Raw genomic sequence first — 12499 nt, forward strand, 5'->3', positions numbered from 1 at the left:
CCTATCTGGAAGAGGGAGAGGCAGGCATTTATCATGTGAGCCATCAGATAAATGGGACGTGGCGGCTGTGGCACAGGCATGGGGAAGGATGGGGTGACTTGACCCCGTTCTTATGAGCAAGAGCCTTTCACAGGTGTAGGTTCCTTGATGGCAAAGTGGCCTCTTTATACCCTCCTGATTCTGGCATGTTGCTTGTGCTTTCATAGGTGCCATCTGTTGTCTGACTAGAGGGTGACTGACCAGCTTCGGTAGGACTCCTACTTCCCCCCCACCACCCACCCAATTGTTGCTGGTACAATGGCAGCAGTGTGGAAGAAAAGGTTAATTATTAACTACTCCCAGGTTGGTTAATAAAGACTCTTTACTGCCTCTTTTGGCAGTATCCCTAGATATTACCTCCCTATATATTTGGGAGGACAGGGTCATTAAACATCCTCGTTCTGTAGACCTCTCTCTAGCTGATGATGCTTGGTTCACACATTGTCCCCTACACTTGTGCTTTTCGGTGTTGACTTTCATAGCCTAAGGTATTTTTTTCTTTAGATGAACCTCAGCTAATGTAAGAAAAGAAGAAAACAGGGCAGCCTGGGTGGCTCAGCGGTTTAGCGCCGCCGCCATCAGCCTGGGGCATGATCCTGGAGACCTGGGATCCAGTGAGTCCCACATCGGGCTCCCTGCATGGGACTTGCTTCTCCCTCTGCCTGTGTCTCTGCCTCTCTCTCTGTGTGTCTCTCATGAATAAATAAATAAAATCTTAAAAAAAAAAGAAAAGAAAACAAAGAACTGATGACTAGAAAGTATTTATCCACCACCTTAGAGAATCTTGCTGAGAAAGTGGTCCGAAAACCATTCTTTCTATTGGGCACCGCTGCCCTGTCGGCGGACAGAGCCATGTCCCCTGGTGGGGTCACCTTGTGGAAGGCATCTCCTTTGCTTCTTTTCACTGGGTCATCTTTTCCTTTTCTGTTTTCACTTTATGTTGATGATCCCAGTGTCATACTGGATTATAGGGATGTGACTTCTCCTGTCCCTGCTAGTGACTCACTCCACAAACATTGAGCTGCCTGGGAAAGAAACAGAAAGCATGAATGCCATTGGTTCTTATTATCAGCGACTCCATCATCTGGTTGGAGCCATGACTGAAATGATAGAATAGAAGGCAGACAGGACATAGGCCAGCAGCGAAGAAGCCCGTCAGGGGCTGTGGATGTTGAGGGAAAGGAGAGAGGCTTCTTCCATCTAGAAGGCTCCTGAAGGACAAGGCATCGGCAAGGTGGGCAGAATCAGACGCGCAGAGATGGGCGAGAGCAATACAGAGCATGAGAGCAGTTGTGCGTGCAGGTGCGGAGTGCAGAAAGATCAAGGTGTTAACAGGGAAGCTTCTGGTCGTCTAATGGGGCCATTGGGCTGAGTTAGGGTTGGTTTGTGAGGGTGTGCAGGACTGCAAGGTTACAGCTACAGCATCAGCACTATTTGATGCTGCTTTGTTCTAGCAGTCAAGAGAAGTTTGGGTTTTCTTTCTGATTCTCATTTTTTTTTTTTTAAACATGGTTAAAAGATGTGGGGAATGCCCGGCAAAGAGAAGGCCATTGTGGGTGAGTTAGAGCCCCTGCCCTGCTCCCGGGCTGTTCAACCCTCCCCCTGCATGGTTTGCCTCTGAACTGGGTTGCAGCCAGGAAGAGGAGGTTCCATTTGTTACTTCTTCCCTTTGTGGCTCCCTGCCTCCATTCAATTACAAAGTGGCTCTTACACGGTGAAAGCCCAGTGTCTCTGGGCTACAATTTCTAGCCACAGACCCTACATTTGCTGGGCCTCAAACATGACCTTGAGGCCACATCCCATCACACACCCAGCCCACAACAACGTTAACCAGCCTTCTGTCTAGGCAAGGCAAGCCCAGTGCAAACCCCACGCCTTTCCGTCCGTGTCTCGCTCTCCTCTGCCCCCTTAGCAGGAGAGGTCACTGCAGTTGGGATGCCGGAGGAGCCGTGGTGGCTCACTTTCAACTGCACTACATTCTCACAAGAAAAGAGGATAAAATCCACGCTGGATGGCAGTGCCTGGGGAGGGTCCGGGTTTAAAAGTGGCAAGTCAGGCTTTGTCTGTCTTTTGCTGCTGCGTCCTGCCTGTGGGAACACCAGGGGCCACCACAGCTGCAGAGCCTCAGGTCCCAGGAAGCAACAGGGTGTGTGTTTCCAAAGCAGGCTCATGCCACCGACAAGCTGCAGTATTGTGACACCTAGTGCTGAAGTGTGGCATTGCCACTCAGCTCTATAAGCTATTCCACGTATTGATGGAGAAGATGACCTGCAGATGCTTGAGCACAGAATCTGCAAACTCACGGGCCCAGAAAGGAGGTGTGCAGTGGCCACGGGAGCTTAAGGGTCAGCAGGTAGAATCCTTGTATAGGATTCCAGATCCCTGCTTCTGTGTGTAAGGAAATGCTGGTCTTCCATCCAGAATGGCCTCCCAGCCACCCCCCACCCAATAAAATCCGGTCTTATCACCTTAGTTAGTGATACGCATGGTGAAGTATTAGGAAGAGCGTTTTCCTACCTGTGACCCCCACAGCAACACAGAATGCAACAATAGCAGTAAAATAAGACACCTTGGTGGATGGGCAGAGGAATGGAAAGACGTGTCAAAGCAAGTCTAGACAACGTGAATGATAGAATCCAGGAGGTGGGTATGTGGTGCGCACTTGTGAAATTCTTTCTATAAAGAAACTTCTGTGTGTCTGAAACTTTTCATGATAAACTGTTGGAGAAAATGTCATCTGTCCTCAAAGGCCTAGATATGACATTCCAGTACTTTGGGGGAGGAAGGTTCTAGACTTCCTGAATTATTTGTGGCAGATTACCCGTGCATGTTATCATACCCTCTTTCATGGCGGTGGTCGTGGTGGGACCTGTGGTGCAGATTTGCTCTTTTGACTCTTGTGTTGGGGGCAGCCCGGGTGGCTCAGTGGTTTAGTACCGCCTTCAGCCCAGGGCGTGATCCTGGAGACCCAGGATCGAGTCCCAAGTCAGGCTCCCTGCATGGAGCCTGCTTCTCCCTCTGCCTGTGTCTCTGACCCCCCCCCCCCCCTTGTGTGTGTGTCCCTCATGAATAAATAGATAAAATAAAGAAAAAAAAAACAACGCTTGTGTTGGACAGTGGCCTCCGTGTAGGCAGGTAGGCTGCCTTCTGTTTTTATCCTCAGTGCACCAGACAGGCATGATATAAGGTGCAAAGGAGATGGACCCCACTTGACAGTAGGATTAACTTAGGAATGCCATGCTTAACTTTGCACTTACCTTTCTTGAATGTTTGTAATGTAAGGTTTTCTTGGATCTAGCACCACTCTGTGTATGTTTTATTATTATTATTTTTTAAGATTTTATTTATTTATTTTTAGGGAGAATGCGTGAGAGCACAAGTGGGAGGAGGAAGGGCAGAGGGAGAGAGAGAATCTCAAGCCGACTTTGCTGAGTGCGGAGCCAGATGTGAGGCTCAATCTCAAAACCCCGCGATCACAACCTGAGCCAAAAACCAAGAGTTGGATGCTTAATGAAACTGAGCCACCCAGGTGCCCCTGAGTGTGTGTGTGTGTGTGTGTGTGTGTGTGTGTGTGTGTCTGTGTAGAAGAGAGAGAGAAATTAAGGTTAACATTTCTAATACCCAGCACTGTGATCATGGCTATAAAACACAAATATGCTGTGTGGAGCCAAGGCTGGCTGGCAGTTATGTCAGTGACTGTGCCCCAAGCTCCCAGGCCTTGGTAAAGGAATTCTGCACGTTGGGACCGCAGTTCAAATCCAGGGCTCTGGACTGTATGGATCCACCCCCATTTGGAGAGCTTTGGTGTAGAAATACATATAAATCAGACTCAGATGTTCTATCAAGGTCACTGACAAAAATCTGTTCAGAACCTAGTTGATTTCCCCAAAATATGTACAACCCCAGGTACCAAAAAGATATTCCTAAATCATTTGGACTGTCATACTTGTTTCCATAATGGCATATTTTAATTCTGGGAAGATTTAGAATTGGAAATAGAAGACATTAATAGAATCAGAGCCATAGTGTTAATATTTGACTTAGAGGATCTATACATATTGATGTTTCAAGTGATTATTTAAAATAATTTGGCCCACTCAACAGGTCAGCCTGTTTTTCCAAATTAAAATGTGCAACGAAATGATTGATTTAGACTTGATTATTGAGAGGGTTAAAGTCTTACTAGATTCATAAGCAGTATTAGAGCGTTTAAGATAATTTATTAGGTTTTTAAGAGTTGTTTAAAGAAAGGTTTTAGAAGTTAGGTCAAACAATTCTAATAGTTAAAAGAATTAAATATATTCTAAATTAAATGTGTAATTTAAAATGTGTAAAGGAGTTTAATTGCTTTGTAAAATGGACCAAACATTATTTGAATGGCCCTTTGAAAGCAATTATAGAGGCGCCTTGGTGGCTCAGTTGATTAAGTGTCTGACTCTTGGTTTCAGCTCAGGTTGTAATCTCAGGGTTGTGAGATGGAAGGCCGCATCTGGCTCTGTGCTCAGTGTGGGGTCTGCTTGAGATTCTCTCTCTCCCTCTGCCCCTCCCCTGCTCCTACACACACACACTCTCTCTCTTAATCAATCAATCAATCTTTAAGGGAAAAAAAAAAAAAAAGGAACGCCTGGGTGGCTCAGTGGTTGAGCATTTGCCTTCAGCTCAGATCATGATCCTAGGGTCCTGGAATTGGGTCCTGCATCGGGCTCCCAGTAAGGAGCCTGCTTCTCCCTCTGCCTGTGTCTGTCTGTCTCTCATGAATAAATAAATAGAATCTTAAAAAAAAAAAGTGATTATAAAAGTTATAGGATATATAAATTGAGCTTCAAACTTGAGGATGAACTAAGGTGTTTAAGTTTGTTTTTTAAATAAATGAATAAAATATGCATTTTTTAAAAACCAGGTAAACCCAATAGTGTTTCTATATACAAAGCTGTCCTTGTGGTGGTTAAAAAATTCACATGAAATTAAGTGAATAACAAACACTGTTAGGTCAATGCTCAGAGTTAGTTGAATTTGAATTTAGTATCTGAATCAGCAGTATTCCTTATGGAGGCAAGAAGAAACACCCAGAAACTTCCCATTAATTCCCCTTCATGGCTTCAAACATGTTATAGAAGAAAGAACACAGGGTTTTGAAAGGTGATCTTGTTTATGTTAGAATGGGGACAGGAAGGATCCCTGGGTGGCGCAGCGGTTTGGCGCCTGCCTTTGGCCCAGGGCGCGATCCTGGAGACCCGGGATCGAATCCCACATCGGGCTCCCGGTGCATGGAGCCTGCTTCTCCCTCTGCCTATGTCTCTGCCTCTCTCTCTTTCTCTCTCTGTGACTATCATAAATAAATAAAAACTAAAAAAAAAAAAAAAAGAAAAAGAATGGGGACAGGAGAGTCCTGACACATTTCGGTGAAATGGTGGCTATGACATCGTGCTCAGCACATGGTAACTGCTCACTGAGGGCCTGTTGTAGACATCATAATTTTTAGAAGTGCTACAATCAGAGTTTGAGTCGACATTGTTGAACTCCAACGGTGCCATTTGCATGGACTCCAGGGTGTGTACAGTCAAATGTGGCTGTCCTGGATGGTGATCTCACCTCAACCAAATGCCGTAAGAAATCAGTTAGAGAGGTTATGTGTCACGTAGATCACGCAACCTTGTCTGCTTTCACAGGGAAAACGTGTGGGGGCAGACGTTTTTGCCATCTGGACAAGTTTCGGATAAAATTGCATGTAATACGGAACCTTGGATTTATTTTGTTCTGGCCACTCAGCCCCAAACGGGACACACAGTGAGGCCCTGCGCTGGAGGATGCTTGGCTTGTCTGCAGACATGGTCATTTTGGTCTGGCTTCTGGTAATGAGGCACTCCTGGCCGGGCTCTGCTGTCAGCGAGCCTTTGAGACAAATTGCAAAATCTGTACAACCATCTGAGAGATGGAGAAGTAGACCCGATGACACTACAGGGGATATTGGTAGTTCTCAAAAGTTTGAAAGAGAATGCTTAGAGAAGCAATTCTTAAACCTGAATTTAGAGGCCCTTTTCCAGCAGTTAAAGGGTAAGTTCAGACAAGCAACAGGATCTGACAGGATCCTGACAAGCAAGAATGATAGGCTTAATCTGGTGGGTTGAAATGTAGAAATAAACGTAAGGCTGTGTATTTGGATCAGAAAAATCGCAACTATGCATGAAAAGACTGGGCACAGAGGTAGGGATATATCTGAGGAGTAGTCTATGATAAAGACTTCTAGGAGTTCAAATGACATAAACTGACAGTTCATTGTGGTTCCCCAAAATCCAGTGCAGTGTTAGGCTGCATCAACAGAGGTAGTGTACGTTAGGACAGGGGAGGCGATAGACTTCTGCTGTGGACTTGTCCTAGGAAGAGCACCACTACGGGCCTGAGCTCCAGGCTAGGAATGGAAGCTGGACAAAGGATGGTCACTGGATAGGTAGGGTAGTGTCTCAAAGCTGTCACAGGCAACAGAGGCAGTTTGGCCTGGGTATAACTCCAGAGGACCGGAAAGCTATCATAAATATCTGAAAGCCAGTCATCTGCGTGGCCTTGTTCCTGTTAAGAGGAACCAGGAGAACCTGGGGATGAGAATTACAAGAAGCCCCAAATAAGAAGGGTCTCTTTTTCTCCTCCTCCTCCTCCTCCTCCTCCTCCTCCTTCTCCTTCTCCTTCTTTCTTCTCCTTCTTTCTCCTCCTCCTCCTCCTCCTCCTCCTCCTCCTCCTTTTCTTCATGTTTTAAGGTAAAATGGACTGCTTCCTTAATTCTAGAAGTGCTTGGTTAGGCTTCTAAGAATTTAGACTTCTAGTGGTAGGAGCGGATGACCCAGAGGAGTCATTCCCAGCCCCAGGTTCCATGATTCCTTTGCCTTCCTTCCATGGTGGCCCTGCCCTGTGTGCTCCTAACACAGGCTGCAGACAGAGCCATGAGGACAGGCCCGATCCAGGCAGTGCTCAGGAGCTTTAGAATCCTCAGATGAGGTTCCCATAAGGACACTCATGGGTAGGGTCGGTCCTCATCATGCTGCCAGAGGAGATCTGGTGGGGGTGGTCCCTCTCTTTCCCTTAGAGGCTGTGTTATTTCCTCAATTTGTTCTGTGTGCCCAGCCTCGTGCTGGGTCCCAGGGAGGCTTTGGGGCCGAAGACCAAGCTCTTGCCATCTTTAGGTATGCAGCATGTCTGGGAAGTAAGATGGCCCAGACCAATCCTACAGCCAGCCCTGCACTTCCCTACATGAGTGGGCTCTTATTTCATGTAGTATTCATAACACACATCCCTACTTTGCTTCAGGGACATATTTTCCCGTGACGCTGTAGTTTTTCGAAGTCAGTCTGCGACCTCTCAGGCTGTCCCCTAGTGGGGTAGGGACGGGAGGTGTTTGTTTATACTTTTAGGCATTTTCTTTCCTCTCCAGGTTATAGAGCTTTGAGGAGATTAAGTCGTTTTGGGTTTGTTTTTTGGTTTTTTGTTTTTCTTTTTCATGAACATGATCTTGTGTATAGTTACTTATTAGCAGAGTGACCACCTTTAGGGAACGTCTGCTTTCACACTGTTACCTCCATATTATGGTAGGGTTTCTGCACCCACAGCAGTTCATCCTCCAGTGGCTCTGCTGACTGTAACCGGAGTGAACTAGAAATCTGGGTGAGGAGTGGGCATGAAAACTTAGATGGGAACAGAAACAGGCTTGTGGACTCCCACACAAATCCTTGGGTTTGTTACCCATACATCCCTTTAGGTCGAAGCATGTAAAGAAACAAAAAAGGCACATTTCTTTCCTCAGTTGCTAATCACAGTTCATAATTAAGTGCCCTTCATCCTCATTTTCCGTGGTAAATATTTTTGCAAACAATCGTACCGTTTTATTTTTCTAGCATTAGTGAGTGTACAGCTCCAGCTTAAAAAGTCTTGACTCTCAGTTCTTTTCTTAGCTTTCCCAGGCTGTTTTTCAGTTGATTTTTTTTTTTTTTTTTTTGCTTGTTTTGGTTTTTGTTGGCTTGCTTTTTTAAGGTAACCCATCTTATTGTAAATTCTTCTTTCTTTCAGGTAGGAATGAATTGATAGCCAGATACATCAAACTCAGGACAGGCAAGACGAGGACCAGAAAACAGGTAAAACAACCGGCCTGGACACTGTGCATGTCAGCGAATGGCCCCAACGAGGCATTTTGGCTGCAGTGGCTGTCTGTGCTTTGGCTCCTAGGAGCCCCCAATTTGAGTTCCCTGTAAGGACGTCAGTGGTGTAGGTGTTTTCAATTGGCTCAGTTTTCACTGTTCATCATTTCAGTGACCCCTTACTGTGTGGTCTCCGGAGTTCTTTTTATACACATCTGGGAAAGTGTCACTCCGAAGGACAGTGTACACACTGCTCCTGTACCGTACTTTAATACTAACGTTTCTTTCCCAAACTGTGCATCTGTAAACACTGCAAAAGCCGCAGGTGCAAATACACTTGGAAATCATGAAATTTTGAGATTTTGTGCATTGTACAATCCTGGTACAATTACACATTAGTCATGATTTCAATGAAAAAGTAACGCTAGCAGCCATGAGTATTGGCCTGAATATAATACCGAATGATGTGCGTCCAGGGAACTGTTACTCCTTAAGCTATGGCTTTTTTGTCAGTAGCTGCTGTGACGGAAATGAAGCTACAACTTTGAATACCTTTGTGCAGAGTAGTGTCAGGAATATCCCTCTGCCCTTTGTCAGGGCTCTGGCTCTCCTGGTTCCTTCTGATGTAAAGCGGCCCCAATCTCTGACCCAGTGCAGAACTGGAATGGATGAGAAATTCGTATTTAACTACAAACAGAAAAAGAAAGAAAGGAAAAGGTGGGCGGGGGGGGGGGGGGAGAGAAAAATCAAACGAACCTCATGGGTGAGTTGTTAACAGAAAATTATTTTTTTATGTTGACCTATGCTGATCTATCTGGCATGGCTTTTAAAAACTATCATCATAGCCAAAGGCAGACTCCACTGTGGTCTCCTTCGGTGTGAGCAGCAGATTTCAGTCCTCTGCTCAGTGATGAGTTGTTTTCATGAGTGTTTATGGCGGGGAGAGCTTTTCCCCAGGAATGTTACATGTGCCCCCGCCGGGAGCCTGGCTGCTGAGTCAGCACGGAGGGCCGTGGCCTCCTGCCAGCGCGCAGAGGCAGGGCATTGTTCAGTGGATGTTCCCCCAACAGTGGACACTGGCCCTCTGCAAGTCAGAGATTCACGCAAGAACAAAATTTTGGGTGAAAACAAGTAAAAGCAGGAGCCAGAAGGAGGGACGAAGAGGATGAGGGAGTTCCTGCTTCTCCATACCTTATTTTTTTAATTATCATTTAAAGCAAATTGAAAAAAAATTAATCATCGAAACTCAAAGATAAAAGGACCTTTTAGTACCATAAATAAATCCTGCTTTTATCTTCAGGAAAGTATTTGAAATGAAGTAACTGCCTCAGAGTTGCTGAACTTTTAAATTAGAAGGTTCTAAATTTCTGAAACAGACCGATCTCCTGCCCCACATAATTGAAAGCACTGGACCTGAGCTGTCCCACTGGTCTGTGAGCTCTGGTCATGTGCCCAACCCCTTCACTGGGGGGACTCTTCTAAATTTAACCAAGTCCCACTGAAAGAGATGCAAATTTGTTTACCCAGTGGAATCATTGTGTTTCAGAAGCTGGGCTTGGCTTGGTTTCCACACCCCGGCATCCTGGGGATGTTTTTAGGCAGCAGTTGGTGATACCTCTCCAATGTGAATTTGTTGTTCAGCAAATCGTGTGGTTTTCAACCCAGATTTTTAACAGGATGGCTGGCTGGCTGTATTCACACTTTTCGCTTTGTAATAATATGCAAATCCACTTGGCGCCCAGTCAATATCCAAAAGAGTGGAAGGATTAAAGATATTTATAAGGGCAAAAAAAAAAAATGCTCTGCTAACTGGGTCTTTCCATTTCTCTTTGAGATCTAATTTACATGTCAGTATTATTTTAACATTTGCTACAGAATCCAGAGCTCTTAATGAGATCAGAATATAACCGACAGCTTCAGCTTTTTGATTCTGCAGAATGTGCTAATTTATGGATAGTCTCTTCTAAATTGAGAAGAAGGGATTTTCCCTCCTGATACTGAGAAGCTATAAATATTTTCGTTTACCTCTAGCCCCACCTTTTAAAATTTCAAAAGAAAACAGCTCCACTCTCCCCCCTCTCGATCCCGTGCCCATGATTTCTCCCTGGTGAGAAAACGAAGAGCAGCCTCACTTTCATCCTGAATCAAGTCACTGCAGTGATGACCCAGTCTGAAAAGCTTCGAGCAGCGCTGGGGGCTTGGTGTCTGGCTGGGACTGTGTATTCCTAACTGCAGAGCTTTGTTGAGATGCAAATAACCTCCCCCCCACCCCCCCACCCCACCCCAAAACCCTCCCAAGGAGTAGCGATTTTATATTTGATTTCCTTTTTTTTGTTTTGTTTTGTTTTGTTTTGTTTTGTTTCCCCTCATAAACCCGAACAATGTAGGTGTCTAGTCATATACAGGTCTTAGCAAGAAAGAAAGTTCGAGAAATTCAAGCCGCCATTAAGGTACGTCTGGCTTGCCCAGTTGTAGGGGGCTTTTCATCTCCATGGTTACAGGCTTTTCCTTTGTTTTCCTCCCTTTTCCCCTACCCTGCAGGTGTCTAGTCACATTCAGGTTCTTGCCAGAAGGAAATCTCGTGATTTTCATTCCAAGCTAAAGGTATGCGCTTTCCTGCTTTTTGGCTTGTGGTTGCTACGCATCTCACTTCCTGTTTTCCATGGTGACTGGTGAATGCCTGGTGCTGGGATTCTCGTAACCTAGTTTCCTCGCATGTGAGAGCTGTTTACATTTCTTTGTGTCTAATCTCTCTTTCTGTACTAGCCTCACATTAAGCTCAGAGTGTGTGTGTGTGTGTGCGCGCGTGTGTGTGAGTGAGTGTGTGTCCCTAATAACAATGCAAATGCAGCAGAGAGCTGGTCTTGATAACTTCAGCACAGAAAACTGATTTTTTTTTTAACCTTCAAATGTCCACCAAACAGCCCTGGGCTAGGAGAGACAAAAAAAAAAAAAAAAAAAAAAGAAAGAAAAAAAGTCCAGAGACACAAAGTTTAGTGTAGAAATCGTAAAATGAATAAGTAAGTCAAATAAAATAAGAGTCACTTCTAGAGCAGTTATCATGAAATTCCTTCAAAAGAATATTTAGAAGTTATTTTGCGCTTTTTGTGTATTTTAAAGAATACTTGTGAAACATATGTCTTTTCCATGTAATTGTTCACGTGTTCTTTCAACACGGAGAGTATTTTCTGCCAGATTTCTTCCAAGTTGCTCGATATTTTTTTTAAGTGTACGGCTCTGTTATTAAAAAAGAAATTTGAGGTGAGGCCTTAAAATGAAAAGATCTTAGAGATGGGAAAGCTCTTAATCAGATCCATGTTTGTAATTCCATTTATACTTGAGCTTACTTTGTTTTTTTTTATTACATGTGTCTCCTTTTCCAGTCTCTGAAAATACATTTCCCAGCAAAAACGGAGGCATTGACGTGGTTTAAGTGCAAGTCCTCCCTGTTTTCTTCCCTTCCGAAATTTGCAGTAAGATGTATACGACCCTTTTTTTCTTAATGCTCTCTATTTGAGAAATGCAGAGGGATTCTAGTTTGTACAGAAGAGCTTTACTTTATAATAAAAATGCATTTGTAGCCTATATTGTTGCCTTTCCCACATGCCTGCTTTTTTTGTTCCGTTCTGATTTTTCCCCCCATACATTAATGAAATTTGTTCTTGTACTAAACTTAAAGAACAAAGTATGATTTCACAGCACTGAATGGTGAACACTGGGATCCTTCCCAAAGTCCTCCAACTTTTTTTTTTTTTTTTTAATGCAAACAAGGCTGGCTGTGGAGCAGGACTAGTGACCAGGAAGGAGCATTTGGTGGCCCTCTGCAGTGGGCAGCATGCTGGCTCGCTCGCACGTGTGGCTGATGGTGGCTGGCTTTTAGCTGCACTGGCTGAGCAGTAGAAAGATTAAGATAACTTCATAGACTCTGCTTTTTAACCAAAGTGCCATCCTCTCTATGTGGATGTAACTACCCCAGTGTTTGCTCAAGTTCTGACTCTGTTTCTGGTTTCTCTGCGCTAACGAATTAATGATGTACAAAGAAGTTTACAGACCTCAATTTTGTGTTTCCACCTGCGATGTTATGAATTGCTCTATTTCTCTACCGTCCGTGTGGTTCCCACCGACTCACCAGGGCACATGGCCTGGGTCCGAAAGCCCTGTGCATGGTGAATAAGGAGAGCCCTCCTGTCCAGAAGGGATGCAAGAAATTCTCATTTGGGGATTTTAAGAATCTTCCTCAGTGGAAACAGTTTACCATTATTTTATACACACGTGTACACACAGACACACAGTTGTATTTGTGTTTGTTCTTACAAAAGAAGAAAAGATGACATTCC

At 44.6% G+C, this 12499-nt stretch overlaps 1 protein-coding gene across 9 annotated transcripts in view; it reads left to right on the top strand.

Annotated features, from left to right (window-relative positions):
• The window catches only part of TEAD1 (TEA domain transcription factor 1), a 269130-nt gene that overhangs the window by 184368 nt on the left and 72263 nt on the right, over positions 1-12499 (top strand). For 3 of the 9 annotated variants that reach the window (XM_025459518.3, XM_049099154.1, XM_049099150.1), the window contains exons 3-5: positions 8095-8159; positions 10550-10612; positions 10704-10766. In XM_025459518.3, coding sequence (XP_025315303.1) covers positions 8095-8159; positions 10550-10612; positions 10704-10766 — 191 coding nt within the window. The remainder of the gene's footprint in view (positions 1-8094; positions 8160-10549; positions 10613-10703; positions 10767-12499) is intronic. The other 6 variants (XM_025459522.3, XM_049099155.1, XM_049099151.1 and 3 more) reach the window with 3 other exon arrangements.

The sequence above is a fragment of the Canis lupus genome, chromosome 21 (assembly GCF_003254725.2).
Source record: "Canis lupus dingo isolate Sandy chromosome 21, ASM325472v2, whole genome shotgun sequence".
Lineage (NCBI taxonomy): Eukaryota > Metazoa > Chordata > Mammalia > Carnivora > Canidae > Canis > Canis lupus.